Here is a 17,455-nt window from a genome sequence, read left to right as displayed (position 1 = left end):
AGGTGTTACTGCTATTACAACTGCTGGTGGGTGTTTCATAAAGCTGTTCGTACATTAAGAGCGACTTTAAGAACGACTGATGATCCTTTCTTGTGGTAAATGTGCACCTTCAATGTTCATTGGTGATAGCTTAGCGCGTAAGAAAGGTTCACCAGTCGTTCTTAAAGTCGCTCTTAACTTACGAACAGCTTTATGAAACACCCTCCTGGTCCGTATGCCCATCAAATGCAAACTTGACATTTTTAGTTTTTAAACAAAAAGAAACCAAGCACCCTGCAATCAAAATTACATCACCAATTACACACCTCCCAATAATTAATCTTTTTACCATGTTTCAATTTATTATTGACATCTTGTTCATGTCATCTATATACATGATACATGGACAAGCTTTTTAAAAGCAAGCCATGTCAATATAATTCACACATGAAACTACACTCATAAGTCACATTGTATACCATATATTCTTCCATACACTTCCCACATTAAAAACTTTCTGATGGCAATAAAATCCCTTCGCCAAAGCAAATTTCAGAATCAATCAGGAATTATGATGAGGGTGATTAAGCAATATCTTGCAAATGTATATTTCAATAAGGAAAAGAACATCCGTTTAAAACCAGTAGCAATAAAGAGTAGGTGAAATGTAATTCTGACATTTACATCAACTGTTGAGCCTCAACCAACAAGCATGATCTCGTAACGGTACATTAGCTCTTCATCAAATTAACAGTTTAGCAGGAGAGCTCAGTGACTTTTTGTTGACAAAGCCATAGTCGTATGATGCAACAATAAATTCTGAAGAGACAGGAGGCAAATTTAATTGCCTAGTTACAATAGCTTTGGGACATTTATATTTATTTTAAAAAGCCAGTGCAATGTAGTAGTTGTTTGATTTTTCTGTGAAAAGCAATACCCACAGTTTAGGCTTATACATAATGCATGCAAATAAGTGTTGTTTGAACACTGTACATAGAAAATGTTGGTAAGACCATGGACCTAGGGAGGATGGCAAGACTTGACTGGGCATGTCAAAGACTTGATAAAGATAGTGAACTGAGCTTGTAATTACAATTTCAGCTGCAGCTGATATATCTCTGTGGCTCCTACTATGAAATACAGATAACTGAGCTAAATTTTCATTTCAAAATGATAATTACTTCCTGCACCCCTGCACGCTCTATGACAACAGATTGCTCTCAGACGAAACAAATATTGACAAATCATGTTTTTTTCCTTTAGTTCATCTGTAATGCTAGTAATTTCAATTCTTTTCTGCTTCATATTGAAGTAATTAAAGGTCAGCCTGTGTCCCATTGCCCAATTATCAAGAGCAAGTTTCAATAACCATTATAGGCTACAGCATTACATGTAGATGTGAATGACAGGAAATACAATTTTTTGTGGGATAGGATGTTTGATGAAATACATGAAGGGTGCTAATTGTCACATCGCCATACTTCAGTCTGTTGCATACTGATTTGGGTAGCACACTCAATGACAATTACAAAATTTAGCCTTGGAAAGGATGAAAAAAAATTAGCCCAAAGTTTCTTGATGATAAAACTCCAGTTCACTCCCATACATTAGAACAGAGGGTAGGTTGAATCTTATATTGACTGACATGCAAATCCTTGAGGAGAGCATTGTGGTATTTTCAGGAATAAAATGCATAGTTTATATGGAACAAGTTTGTGGTAGCAAAGACATGTGTAGCAAAATGCTTTAAGAAAAAACAAGATTAAATGTCAATATTGCAGAATATAAAAAATGCAAGTAAATGTTGAATATGTATTTTGTCATTTGTACCCCTGCAACACAATGGTAGGCAACCAATTGCAAATATAAAGCCACAATCATTAACCATGTTGATTGGTGACAGGTCTTTTGAATGAAAATGTACATGCCACAAATGACATAGATTGGCATTTGCCATTTGTGATTAATTGCAAACCCTTTCGTCACATGACATTGGTTTAAAGACTCTCATTGGGCAATCACAAAGAGATCTCTGAAATCTTTCTCATCCAAGCTTTCCACTTACATTCACATGAAATGACATCAGAATATTTATTATTCGAATAAAACATATGAATAACTTATTGTTGCTATGATGATGATGCCTCCGTGCTTGCCTGAACTTCTACTGCCTTGGGTACATCTGCGACTATGTCTGGGAGGACCTGAGACAAAGAAAAATAGGAATATAATATACATGAAGTTACAAAAGAAATATTTTACATTTCAATTCTTGTTAAACCAAAGTTCAAATATGAGGAAAGAACCTAATTGAAGAGACAAAACATTTGCCTCTCAGACCGTCATTCCAGAACATTAGATTATTGTCGGCATGTAAGTGTTATGCAAAGTAAATATAGATCGAAAAACGTTCATTGTCGCTATGATCATTAAAGCTAAATGACAGTAGTTGCAGTAAGATACTGATTTCGTGAGAAAGTCTGTAAAACCAAGGTTAAGTATTACTATATCATCCTGGATCTAGGTCTGGTACAGTTACATAAACTGAACTTTGTGAAATCATATCTAAGCTAAAAAACGATCACACTGAAGATAGCCAACACAGATAGGCACACGTGGGACAGTGTAATATTATTGCTGGAATAAAGACCCTCCGGAAGTGACAGAATCCGCGCTTATTTTGCTTATTTCTCAGCATTTACACAATTTCTTCCAGAATCCTTTGGTACATATTTTTTATTCATACAAACAGACACTTTGGTGATCTTTATATTAAATTCTGTAAAAAGTCATTTTGAGATCGTCCCCACAACTGGAATTTATCTTTAAAGTTTAAATGTCTCGCTATTTCTATGTTATCTGATCAAGCAGCCTCATACCAACTTAGTCGCAAATATTATTTCTAAATCAAGACCTTTTCATCACTCTCTTGAATTATTACGAATTTTTAATTTTCCCATTTTATATGTAGACTCACACTTTAATATTTCTTAATATACTAAGTCAATTCCTTAATATACTAAGTGATCAACCTCTACAAGCTGTATCCAGTATTGTGCAATTTTTAGGAAAAGTAAACCAATGTATCCAGCTTGCAAAATCAGGCATTGCACAATGACCGTGCATTCTCAAATCTCCAAGTTTGGATCTCTTTAAAATGAAAAAAATAAAAAATCAGTACCGAATCGGCATAATCAATTATGTGTCATTTCCCCCGGCGACAACTGCTCCACTATAAATTCCACACTCTAATAAGACTAACTTCAACCCTGGATCTGATACTCTACTTGAGGACTGGTGATCCTTCATTAGGAACTAAATCAACATCAACGGCAATCTGGTGTGTATCATATTCATCTATTACATCCACTATATTGTGTAATAAGAATGAAATCATGCATCAGGTATCATGTGAGCATTGGGTATTTTGGGAGTTCATATAGCCAGGGGGGGGGGGCTCCCAGGCCCCCCTTGAGATCTCGACCTTTGGCCGCGCCATCGCGCCGAAAATTGGCACGCAGGTTGTCTTGGACATAATCTACAAAACTATATAGTAATTTATTTCATGCAAATTGCTATTAAGTGATTATGCTAATTTATGCATAATTAGTATGCAAAATCATACTTTTCCCTCTTACTCCCTAAATAAAGCTCCAAATGTTTCAATTTTTGGTATAAAAAATCTCTTATTGATTTCTAGCAAGTGTTCATGAAAAAAATTGCGATATCAGATCGATTTTTTATGTATTTTATTGTTTTTTGCGATTTCTTATGTATTTCTGTGTTTTTTGGACCTTTTGTTTTTCTTTTTTTTTTTAATGAAATTTGTTGGGGACTCTTCTGAGATCATTAACAGCATAAAATAAACACATTTAGACCAGCAAAACTAAAAAATAATCATACATTTATGATTTTTAATTGAAAACACAATTTGCATTGACTTTGTACACAAAATCACGTTTTTGAGCAATTTGGGGTCTGACATGCACTTACATAATGTTGCGTTATTTCGGAACCGCGTACCCGGGTGACGCAAAACTGGTCTCAAAAGTTGCACAAGACTTAAAAGTAAAGTCAGTGAGCGGGGCGCGGTAAAAAAAATTCGCACGGCAAAAATATGGCGCAAATCGGAGGCCCCCCCCCCCCTCCCCCCCGGCCAGGATAGGGTTAAGCATCACTTTTAGACACTTAAATCTTTGTAAAACACTACCTAATCCCCTGTAAGTACCCTACAACCATTAGGAACTAATACATGTACATAATGATGCCATTACCTTTACAATCTTTCCACGGACCTGGAAAGGGTCTCTGAATTCATGCTGACAGTTGGCGTAGCCCATACCAAGTCCAACTCCTGACCCAAAGGCTATAGGCCACGGTCTCCCTGCAAAAGTAAGAAAAGAGTGGATGATTTAATGAATCATGTACAATCAGGGGCAGATCCAGGATTTTCCAAGGGGGGCACAAAAAAAAGGTTTTTACCAAAAATTTTGCAGATTCCGTCCCAGAAAAAAATTCAACAAGCAAAAAAAAAAAAGAAAAAAAAAAAAAGACTTCACTAAAAAAAAAAGGGGGGGGGTGGGTACATTGCTGTTACAAAGGCATTATTTCCATTGCAAATTTTAATTTTGCTTCTCAAAGGGGGGGGGGGGGCACGGGCCAGCTGTGCCCCCCCCCCCCCTGGATCCACCAGTGTGTACAATACAGAATAAATACTGCCTATCCCATCATGAATTACATCCCTTGATGGTCCAGTTCAAATGGAATAGTGTGTGTAATTTGGTTTTTCAGACGTGTATCAATATGATGATTTTTTTGTCTCCGATCGACTTTTATCGTCACCATGAACTTCACATTCCTGCATCAATTTGTAACATCCCTCCCAACGTAGCTTGGATTACAAACGCATACCACAATGCCCAGTTTACAATGTCCAGTAGTTGCTCATATTGAGAAGTCTTCTACTTCAATCTTCTCTATAATTTTTTTTTTTTCATTTGTAATATGATTTAAATGTCAGTACTGTAAATAATGTAAATTAAAAAGAGGTATCAGCTAAACTGAAGACATGACACAGGAACAAGGACAAATCCCTAAGCCCCTTTATCTGACATTATTGAGTTTTACATACGTCTATTAATCATGAATTAATTTACTGAGCTACTATGTACATCAGTTTGAAAATGTGTTTGACTAGGGAGATCTCCATATTAAAATTGATCTCCCATTAGTACACAAATCATGACTTTAATAATAGTCAAATTTCTCAGAGTAATAAAATAATGAGCATTCAAACTCCCAAGGATTTGTTTGTGTTTTTTTTTAGGGGGCTAATTGTTCCAGTAGTAATGAGAGAAACTTACTCTTAAATAAGAAAACTGAAAATACAACACCAAGACCAAGACCGCCACCTGCAAAATTGGGGGAAAAAAGATAAATATTTCAGAGACAACAGATGACAACGGTGTGACAGAGTAAATTGTACAATACAAGTAGGTAATGGTTATGTAGTAATATCAACTCAACTCATATGCAAAACCAGTCAATTTTTTTTTCTCAATTCATTTACTTATTAATTTATTAAAATCATCTACCACAAATCACTGAATACGGGTACATGCACATTTCATGATAATTCTGGATGGGGGTATGAAATAATCATTGTGTACCAACAAAAAAAACAGTGAGTAGGTCAACTAGTCAAAGTACAAAATGTGTGCAAACAACCAAAAATAAAAACTTGCAAAATATCAATGTTGACCCCTCAATAATCAACAATCCCTCTACAGCACGTCCCCAAAAAATGTCCCTCTGACATAATTCCAAGATGTGGTAGTATTTTCAATCAAATGTACAGGAGTAGAAGCTTATTTCATAATCTAACTTCTATGAAGATTCCAAAGGTCTCGCTTCATCGGTTTTGAATACACACCCTGTTATGCAACACTGGTGCATTTCCGTCCATTCCAAGTTTGCAGCACTGCTATACATGTATTTCTGCATGTTAACCCCCCACCTTAATTCCATCCAGGATCTGAGCAGGGACATTTCCCCAATCAATCCAGGCTCATAAAATCATAAACTTGAGCATGTGCAGAAGGGTAAGAATCGTCAAAAATATATTTTTTGACGATTGATGGGGGATCAGTGCACCAACTTGAAAGAAAATATAAATGATGGATAAGTACATACATGTAGGCTGAACAATGAAGGGCAAACCACAAGTGTATTACACTTCGCGAAAGCGAACATTACTTGCTGTGGAAATTGATTTTCTTCATTAAAAAAAGGTACGGTGAATTAACTTGAGCTCATCATGATAAACTTAATTAAAACAAAGAAATGAAAACAAGAATGCAAAATTGTTGGAATTATAGGCATGAAACAGACATGACCTGTTGTTTTTATCATTGTGCATCTCCCATTATCAAGCTTGAAATGAATTGTCAGGTACTGTTGTTGCCTTCTGATCATGCAAGGTAATGATTTGATGAGCCTGTTTAGATCATGGAGATTTCTTGTCAGCTCAGGGAATTCCCTGATCAGATTCTGAATGATCAATGGGGGTTGAATGCTTGGCAGTGCAGAACATAACAGCAGTGGTAGCAGTGCTGCATGTATGGAAACTTGGAATGGGCTGAAAAGCACCATCGTTACATAATAGACTGTGTATTCAAAACCACTAAAGTGAAACCAATAGGCCTGGGATTTCAGGTATTTTTGTTTTCGGGTACCCGTGGCAATTTTCGGGCGGGTACCCGAAATTCAAGCACATGAAATATGACTGGTGGAAAAATCCCATACTGTAGGTGACGTCATCCAGCCACTGCGCCGCAAGCAAACTTATGAATGAAAATATAGTAAGCATGCGCAGTGCAAGCCTCCCGTGCCCCACGCAGTATTCCATCAAAACAAGTCTGCAATACTCTGTCACCTCGTACCAAATTCGACCTAGAATTCCACTTTCCTATATTTCATATTAATTATGAAAGGTATTCTCGGAGGATCTGTTTTCTTACCGATATCACACAGGTAAGCAAATTTTGATTACTTCTTGCTTTTCCGTCAAAATCTTACGAAGTAGCGTCGATATTACATCGCGTTCGTGAGTTTGTAGAATCTATCACTACATGCACAAAGTCAATTCATTTCCGGGTAGTTTCGGAGCGCCGAATGCGCTAGCCAATCACGATCGGGTTACCATAAGGTATATCGCTAATCAGAACCGCAATGCATCACGGGATCGAAAGGGGGACCGTTAGCTAGCTCTGCACGTGCGCAGAGCTATGCAACCGGCCGCCTTTTCTATCCCATGATGCATAATTACGATTCTGATTAGCGATAAACCTTATTTTCGGTTTATGATTAACTGAATATGGTAACACAAACGTGGTTGGCTGGCGCTTCGTATGCTCAAGCTGCAATTAAGAAACATGGCGACGATCGAACGATCTCAGTCACATCATCACTTGAAAAAATTGTATATTTATGGATATTTCGAGGTTAATTGGCGAGATTCAAAATGAGACTTGTGTACTTTTGTGATGAGTTACAATCATGTCTTACACTATGCACTACGCAAATACGTTATTGGTAATCAATTTTCGGGTATCGGGTATTGATTTTTCTACCCGGGTACCCGAGGCTTCCGGGCGGGACCTAGTCCAAGCCCTAGAAACCAATGACATTTTTGTAGAAGTTAGGACATGAGATGAGCTTCTTAATACAACACATTTAATTGAGAATAATTTTCAATTCATTAAATAATTCAGCCGTATATCAAAGGGACATTTTTGGGGGACGTGCTGTATACCTTAAAAAATGTACTTTAAGATTATTTTTGGTGATAACACTTTTATGGAAATCATTTAAAAGTAGACCCGTTTTGAAAGTCCATTTTTGATGCACGTGTACACGGCATGTTTTTCGGTCGTGTACAGGCTGTAAACACTGAGAGCGAGTTATGTTTTCAGTGTTTCCGACATGTCGACACGGACCCGCATCAACATGTCAATGTAACATAAAAAGGGGTCTATATAGCCTAAGTCATGGTTTTAAAGCTTACCTGAGAAGTTAGAAGTATCAATCCAAAAAATTTGTGCAATTAAAGTTTACTCAGCTTAGCAGCACATTAAATTAATAAAGAATGCAAAAGAAAATCAGTGCACGGCCCTAGCTAGCACTGACGTTCATTGGATGCGCATTCTGCATACTGTACCGTACATGAATGCACAGATCGCTGCAGAATTAAAGGAGAATGAAACTCTTGGAGCAAGTTAGCTTTTGTGAAAGCAGAAAAATCAAAGAATAAGATCAACAAAAGTTTGAGTAAAATAGGACTATCAAAAGAAGAGTTATGAGCATTTGAATGTCGAGATCACTAATGCTATGGAGATCCTCCCATTGGCAATGCGACCAAGATCTATGATGTCACAGATGAACAACTCTCCCCTTTTGGACGCTGAAAATATACCCCAAAACATCTCTTTTTGCTCATTCTAAAGTATACATCTCTATGTTCTAATCATATGACAAACGATTCATCAATGATATAATATTGTGAAACCTCTGTACTTGTCCTCTCATAAAGAGAACACATCACCTTGTGATAGACTCTATAAAAGTGAGAATATATATGTGAAATAAGTACTAAAGTAATGAGGGAGTTGTACGTCTGTGACATCACAGATCTTGGTCGCATTGCCAATGGGAGGATCTACATGGCATTAGTGATCTCAATATTCAAATGCTCATAACTTTCTTATTATCCATTCAATCTTCCTCAAACTTTCAACAATATGTTTCTTTGATTTTTCTCTTTGATATGGATTCAGCTGGTTTCAAGGGTTTCATTCTCCTTTAAGTGTAACTGAAGTTATCGATTGATTTTCATTATTTTATGCCAATTTGAGGAGCGTTTGTTCGTAGCACATGTGTACAAGCATATAACACGTAACTGTAGCAATGATCGCTGTTGCAATTGGTGATTCTCAAATTGGCTCTGAGTGTGATTGAGCAACTCTTTCGAGCTTTCGAGACCGGAGCAGACCCATTTCGTGATACAAAAAACTTGAGTCTCCAAAATGAATGTGGATTACATGGGCGATTTTGGAAGTAAACTCACTCTAGGTTAATTGACATATATTGACATATTAGTGATTAAAACATGTGTCTGAGAACTAAGAATTAATGTGAGACTGTGAGCTTGTTCACTGACTTTACAGTCCCATTCAAGCTTTATGCAGATGCTACCGTGTACACAGTGATGAAATTTAGTACACGTGCACTGACTTGACCGTGCGTGTACCCGAAACGTTAAAAGCAATGACAAGTTGACATTTTTTTTTTTTAATTCTATGTGCCTTGAACGAAGCCAGCATTGCGAGCCTTTGTTCGTTTGTCAACAAATAATCCACCAAAGTCTATACAATGAAAAGATTGGACACTTCACCGACCTTGCGTAATGCTTTGCATCGATTTTGTGTAAAATAGTTTAGGTGCTTTTAAACATAATTTGGTGAATGTGCATTTTATAACTAGAAAGAGTGTAGATTCTAGATTTATTGTATGTGCCATTCCCATGATTGTTTGATAAAATATAGACACCAATGAATGCAATAACTTAAAACATACTTTTTAGATTATTTTTGCGGACGGTAATACTTTTTGGAAAATATTCAAAGCGATGACAAATTAAACAAAAAAATAGAAAATTCTACATGCCTTGAACGAAGCCAGCGGTGCTACCGTTTGTTTGTCATCGAACATTCCACCAAAGTCTTTACAATAAGAAGATTGGACACTTTGACGACTTCGCGTAATGCTTTGCATCGATTTACGGGTAAAGTAGTTTTTGTGCCTTGTCTTTCCTATGTAGTGTCTTTGATATGAAGATGAATCGTGCGCCCTGTTAAGCTAACTAGACCTATTATCTTACTCTACACCCGTATTTCACTCCGTTTCCATCCTCCGGTCATCCTCAAAATTGGTGATTTTGGGCCAGTATCAAATTCCTCACACGTATTTATTTTTCACGGCCTATTTCAAAACATTGTATGCAACGAACGTAGAGGGCAGCAACACACATCAGTATTGCTATTATATTTATAGGAAGGTCCACTCGATACTCGTTTTGAAATCGGCCGTGAATAAAACGTGTGAGGAATTTGATACTGGCCCAAAATCACCAATTTTGAGGATAACCAGAGGATGGAAACGGAGAAAAAGGGGTGTAGAGTAAGATATTAAGTCATTCATCTTTTTCGTTATATTTTTTTTTTTTTTTTTTTACGATTATCATGATTGCCATCCCACCTTTGTGACTCGGTATATCCGAATTGGTTCACGGGCTCGATGTTCGGGTAGGTGGAGCGTAGTGTAGCGGTAGTGAAGTGGAGCCTGCACGAACATCGCTCGAGGAACCCATGGGTTCATATCATCTCGCGTGCGAAGGAATATCAGTCATATGCACGCGACACACACGACACATCCAAAATGTACTGGGCTTTTGCCCACATAAAATATCACCATAATCTGGTATTTCACATTCTGCTCCGACACTTACCGAATCATTTAGATCCTTCCGTGACTTCTCCTTGAAGTTTCTTTTAAAAATATGTATATTTTCTTGATCTATAGTGAAGATTTCACGGAGATAAAAATTGGTCAGCGTGGATATCAATTTTCGCCTAAAGAGGGCGCGCGATTTATATTCATATCAAAGACACGACAAGGGAAAGACTAGGTACCTACACTATTTTACACGCAAATCGACGCAAGGCATTACGCGAAGTCCGTCTTTTCATTTCATTTCATTGTATAGACTTTGGTATACCATATTATTGACGTTCGTTAAAGCTTGTACTGCTGGTTTTGTTCCAGGCATGTGTATTTTTTTTTTTTTTTTTAATATAAAGTCATCGTTTGAAATTAATTGCAAAAAAGTGTTATCATTGCCAATAGTAATCTTGAATTATGTTTTTGAAGGTATTTCATTTATTGGTGCCCATAATTAGTAAATTAATCATAAAAATTGCGCATTCAAAGAATTTAGACACAGTTATAAAATTACCGAGGAGCTGAATCAAGGTTGTGAAATTTATTAGCGCCACCAACGGGCTTCCTTGTATTTCCGTAGACGAGACAAACGAAGTCACTTGCTAGGCCGAGGTAAGCGAAATTTGCTCTTTTTGTAATGAAATTATTTCCAAATCATATGTATAATTTTTTTATGTATTGCTACTTACCGGAAAGAGCCCCGGTGTGTAGCGAGGAGTTTCGGCAAATATTACTTCAGCAATGAAGCGATGTTTGCCGACTACTTCGAAATCCAGGGTCAAACACGGTCCCTTGTACGAGGTTAGTATATATACTAACCTCGCATTAGTGTGAGTGCGCTCGAGGCACCCACGGCTACATCTCAGCCGCCGACTACAGAATAATTGAAGGCACGGCGCATTCAACAAATAACGTTAATTTACGAAAAATCAATACGAGGACTTACAGAATGAAGTCCTCCTACAAAACTTACGAAACGATGTGAAGTCAATTCCTTATAATTTGATGAATATCCCTCAAAATGCGTCATTTAAGCGTTGATTTTTCTTCTCGTTGACAAAATACGAAAGCCACCTTTCTAGCTCTCAATTTTTTCGTCTAATGAGCGAAAGAGGGCGCGCGATTTATCTTTATATCAAAGACACTACAATTGAAAGACTAGACACAGAAATTATCTTAGTAGACTTACACGTAAATCGATGCAAAGCGTTACGCGAAGTCGGCAAAGTGTTCAATCTTTTTACTGTAAAGACTTTGGTGGAACGTTAATTGACAAACGAACGGTAGCACTTGCGGGGCTTTGTTCAAGGTACATAGAATTTTCTATATTTTTTGTTTAATTTGTCATCGTTTTGAATATTTTCCAAAATGTATTATCGTCAGCAAAAATAATAAAAAGTATGTTTTTTAAGTTATTGCATTTATTGGGGTCTCTATTTTATCAAACAATTATTGGAATTGCGCATACAATGAATCATGAATCTAGTTTTAAAAATACCACCAAGCTGAATTAAATAAGGTTGCGAACTGTACTATTAGCGCCACCAACGACCTTCATGACCTTCCTTTTATTTCCGTGGAAGAGACGTGCGAAGCCACTTTCCAGGCGGAGGTAAGCGATTTTGCTCTTTTTTGTGTCCTTTTTAAATTAAAAAAATATGTTAAAAATTGATAATGGAACGCTTTCTACCAGAAAAAGCCCTGGTGAGTAGCGGAATGGGTTTCGGCTAACAACATCATTCACATTTATGAAGCGATGTTAACGACAACTCTAACTAAAAAGTAAAATCCACTACAAAAACACGTTGGCTGTGCGAGGTTCGTATAGCATATACCTCGCAATAGTGTGAGTGCGCTGGAGTCGAGGTAACGTTCGGTAAGCCAGGCCTGGGTAAGCTTAAGTTTGACCCTTCGTTTCAACTTCAAGCAGGACTTCATTTTATTAACAGTTTTGTTTGAAATTTGTGCAATGGCCAAGCCATGTAATTGTAAGTTTTGAAATTTTGCATGCGCCGTGCCTCCAATTTTCCTGTACACGGCGGCATGTAATGCACCCATGGCCATGCACCATGGGTGCCCTTCCCCCCCCCCCCCCCCCGGGCATAGCATAGGGTGCACGGTACCCATGGCATGCCATGGTACCGTGCATGTAACTGTAGCCTACCCGGGTAGCGACGGACGCTTACGACTTCTCGTACCGGTACTACTCGGTAGGTCGTGTCGCGTGATCCCGCGTCACCTCTTCACATGCAATTTTCATGAACTTGAAACCTACTGGACACTCATGCGTTATTACATCCTGGAAAAAAAATGATTGATTCTTATTTACCTATCTTGATCAAAGTATCTGATACACATCTGTCCCACTTTTGGCCCAAAACGGCTTCACTCCCTGTGGATTTTTTGTCTGCCATGACTGTCTTTCTCAGATTTTTTTAATGTAGATCGTGAAAAAGTATGGTATTGTCAAAGTGTAGTAGAGTTCAAATATTGAGAAGAAAATTCCAAACACGACATAGATTCTAATAATTATTAATAAAAAAACAAAACACACATGCACTCACCCGAACACACCCTTAAGGACGTTCCACAGTTAAAATGAAGTCCATGTCATTTTCACCAAATTTTGCAGAGAGTTACTTTGGTATCTATGCATTATTAAAATGCAAAAAATAATATAGGTTCATGTGCTTATTTTTTTTCTACGGGTCTTCAAATTCGCCGTATTTGAATAATATGAAATGTTGCGCAATCAAGAAAATTATGCCTCTCTTAGACCTCACGAATTCACCAAATGAGTTTAAGTCATCTTAACTCAGTGGATAACGCATTTAAACTTCATCAAACTTTCAGAATATGTAACTTAGTAGATACCAAAGTAAGAGAAAGTCTTTTAATTGGTAATACTATATCTATTTGGAGTCAGCAGCGCCCTCATTTGGCAAAAATGGTGCAAAAACTCGGAAAAAACAAATCTTCAAAGACGTGATTCTATTCAAAAATTAAAAAAGTATTTTGTAAGCTGCACTTTTTTCAAAATCCATGTCATTTTCATCAAATTCGGCTAAATTGTAGAGGAATGCATATCGAAGGTGTAGGGAAGTTAAAAATATGGGGTCCATGTGCTCGTTTTTTAACTATGAGTGTCTAAAGTGATGCGAGTTGGCTTGAAAATCGCCTAAAATGCGCCGAAAACGTGCAAAAGTCTTATAATACCGTCTAAAATGCGAATGGTTCCCGTATTTTGCTCCCAAACATTCAAAATCCATGTCATTTTCATCATACTGTCTAAATTTGTAGAGGAATATATTCTAAAGCCGTTAAAATATTAAAAATATAGTGTCCATGTGCTCGTTTTTTAGTTACCAGGGTCCAAACTGTTGCGAGTTGGCTTGAAAATCGCCTAAAGTGCGCCGAATTCGCCGAAAACGTGCAAAAGTCTAATAATACCGTCTAACATGCGAATGGTCACGTATTTCGCTCCCAAACATTCAAAATCCATGTCATTTTCATCATACTATCTAAATTTGTACAGGAATATATTCTAAAGCCGTTAAAATATTAAAAATATAGGGTCCATGTGCTCGTTTTTTAGTTATCAGTGTCCAAACTGTTGCGAGTTGGCTTGAAACAGCCCAAAATGCGCCGAAAACAAGTAAAAGTCTGATAATACCGTCCAAAATGTCTAAAATACGAATGGTTCCGTAGTTCTGCTTCAAACATTCAAAATCCATGTCATTTTCATCATACTCTCTAGATTTGTAGAGGAATACATTCTGAAGACGTTGAAATATTAAAAATATGGGGTCCATGTGCTCGTTTTTAAACTATCAGTGTCCAAAATGTTGCGAGTTGGCTTGAAACAGCCCAAAATGCGCCGAAAACAAGTAAAAGTCTGATAATGCCGTCCAAAATGTCTAAAATACGAATGGTTCCGTAGTTCTGCTCCCAATCATTCAAAATCCATGTCATTTTCATCATACTCTCTAGATTTGTAGAGGAATACATTCTGAAGACGTTGAAATTTTAAAAATATGGGGTCCATGTGCTCGTTTTTTAAATTATCAGTGTCCAAAATATTGCGAGTTGGCTTGAAACAGCCCAAAATGCACTGAAAACAAGCAAAAGTCTCTTGATATACCGTCTAAAATGCGAGTAGTTCCGCAGTCTTGCTCCCAAACATTGAAAATCCATGTCATTTTTATCATACTTTGCACAAAGATACTTTAGCACCTGAATATTCCAAATATACAAAAATTAACATGGGTCCATGTGCTTGATTTTTTGCTATAGAGCTTCAAAGTTAACCCAAAATGGATGATGTTCTTAAGAATATTATTGTGCATCCCAAAGTATTTGGCATATTTAGACCTCACGAGATCACAACAATGAGTTTAAAGCTATATTACTCAGTCAAAATCCATGAAGATTTCATCAAATTTTGTAATATAATTAATAATTGTATCCGTAAGATGGATAATTTATTAATATTGCTGTCAATTGTTTACTCATTAAAGTCTAACAACACTCTCAGTTCTCAGAAATTGCGGGAAAGATACTCAACGTCAAACATTTCAAATTTCAATAACAAACTTGAGAAGTAAAAGAAATGCTGCACTTTAGTCAAAACCCATGTCATTTTCACCATTTTCACAATTTTCACCAAAAGTTGTAGAGGAAGGTATACCGAAGAGGTGCAAACATAAAAAAATATGGGTTCATGTGCTTGTTTTCAAACTATCAGCACTCCTATTAGAGCAAATTTGCTTCTTAAAACACCCGAAAACGCGCCAAAAGCTTTGTATCTATGTGAGGAAAAATTCCGAACCACTTTTCCATTTATTCAAACTCGGGGTCATATTCATCATACTTTGCAGCAATACAGAGAAACTATTTTGAAATTGTAGAGGAATAAAAAAAATGCTCCATGGAATAATACTAGTTTATTAGCTTCATAAAATAACACATCAGATCTGAAGTTAGAGCAGATAAGGAGAAAAATCAGCTCACATTACCTATAGCTGGCTAAATCACCAGTTCATCCATTGTGACGTCAGCGCGCAGAGTTTATATGCGCAGATCATGATGCGCACAAACATAACTGTGGAACGTCCTTAAACAAACATCCGCACACCCACACACACACCCTAAGTTAAGTAAAATTATGTGAAAATACAGTCATCATCATCATCAGACACGCACTGATATTCATAGTGGATGTCCCCCCTTTCCTTTTTCTTATATGTTGTTACTAGTACATGAAATAATTATTTCATTTTTGTTGCAGCAATAAATACCTTATGCATTAAACCAGTTGTCAATACAATGATTTTCATAGTAATAAATATGATTTCACATCATCAGCTTGCTCATTGCCAGGCGGTTCTAGTGGAGGGGACGGGATTCCCCCCATGAAAAAAAAGTAGATATGCATGGATATTACGTTATGTGCACATATTATTAAATTTGTATTGAATAATGCAGAATCACATTCGTTTCGTCAAGTGCTATAACATTTAAGCTTAATGCTCTTAACATCTAAATACAATCCTCATCAATACAGTGCTAGCTTTGTTTTCAAATTATCCCCCGTGGTGCCCTAATAATTCACCCTCTATACGAATTTAACAATATCAGCCGTAAAACATGAGGTTTTAATTCTGAGTTTTAACATTCTTTAGGATGTTATTGGTTTAATTATTTACAAAAACGGCTCTGTCGCTTGGAAAACTCACTCATGAAACGCAAGCTGGAGATAGCGGTAACAACACAGCTAGGTAACTTTTTTTAACAGTCTTGCCCCATTATTGTGAAGTGAAATAATATGCTCTGATAGGCGATAGACATGTAAATAAAAATATACTGGTTTTGAAAAAACATTTTCAAGCATTTTGAATATGTGATATTTTCTGTTTATCTCGGTCGCTACACTCCCTCGCATAATGCTTTTAGAGGGGCGGGAGGGGGCAGCTGCATGGTCCGTATAGTCTCCTCACCGTACTGCTGCCCATGGTATAGTATTGAATTAAGCAACATCGAAAATTTTTCAAGTCCCCAGAACCCCCCCCCCCCAAAAAAAAATAAAAAAAATATATATATATATATATATATTTTTTAGGCTAGAACCGCGACTGTTCATTGCATATTCATCGAGGAGTTGATGACATGCATATTGTTTAACGATAAGGCAAAGCTTTAAAATGTCAGTCATAATTTTGTTGTTCCATGTCCGATTTTGATGAAATTTTCAGAGTTTTGTTTGTCTGATTTGCTCACACCGGGGGGGGGGGGGGGGGGGGGGGGGCACTCGACCAAAAAAGTAGTGGGTATGTGCCGCGGGCGAGACAAAAAACGGGGGCCTTGGAGCGGGCTTATTGTAAAAAGGAGGGTCCTCGGAACGGGCTTCGGAACGACAAATGTTTGTGAAAACGGGGGTCCTTGGAACGGGTCGCCTGCGTGTGATTGCGTATTCATCCCTATGGAACGGGCATACGTGCATGCAGCTAGCCCGGCGGCACGGGCGCCGGGTGCGCTAGCGCAGATGCGATGGTCGGACAGCGCTCTGCGGCCCCTTTTCACCAAAATTGCGGCTGGAACGTCGTAACGGAAAATATGCGAAGCTTTGGAGCGGATTTTTTTCTTCTTTTTTTCTCGATAAGAAGAAAATGCTATGCTTTGGAGCGGCTTTCTTTGTTCTTTTTCTCAATAAGACAAAAAATGCTATGCTAGCTTGGAACGGAAATTTGAGTGTAAAAATGGGGGTCCCCCCCGCGGCACATACCCACTATGCATTATATACTGAGTGCCCCCCCCCCCCCCGGGGCTCACACCATATTATTTTCAGCCTGTACTTTTAGAGTTGTGAGCACAAAGGTTTGACAGTATTTGTTATCGGGAGGGGGTGCATTTTCAGCGGGTG

At 37.5% G+C, this 17,455-nt stretch overlaps 1 protein-coding gene across 1 annotated transcript; it reads right to left on the bottom strand.

Annotated features, from left to right (window-relative positions):
• Positions 1-315: 315 nt before the first annotated feature.
• On the bottom strand, positions 316-13,004 carry LOC129276691 (MICOS complex subunit Mic10-like). The gene is made up of 4 exons (XM_054913089.2): positions 12,866-13,004; positions 5,343-5,390; positions 4,254-4,363; positions 316-2,183 (listed from the first exon to the last, which is right to left on the bottom strand). The coding sequence occupies exons 1-4, from the start codon at positions 12,948-12,950 to the stop codon at positions 2,109-2,111; spliced, it is 318 nt and encodes a 105-aa protein (XP_054769064.1). The 5' UTR covers positions 12,951-13,004; the 3' UTR covers positions 316-2,108.
• Between the last annotated feature and the right edge of the window lie 4,451 nt (positions 13,005-17,455).

Source organism: Lytechinus pictus, chromosome 14 (genome assembly GCF_037042905.1).
Source record: "Lytechinus pictus isolate F3 Inbred chromosome 14, Lp3.0, whole genome shotgun sequence".
NCBI lineage: Eukaryota > Metazoa > Echinodermata > Echinoidea > Temnopleuroida > Toxopneustidae > Lytechinus > Lytechinus pictus.
This window is presented reverse-complemented; position numbering and strand designations above follow the sequence as displayed.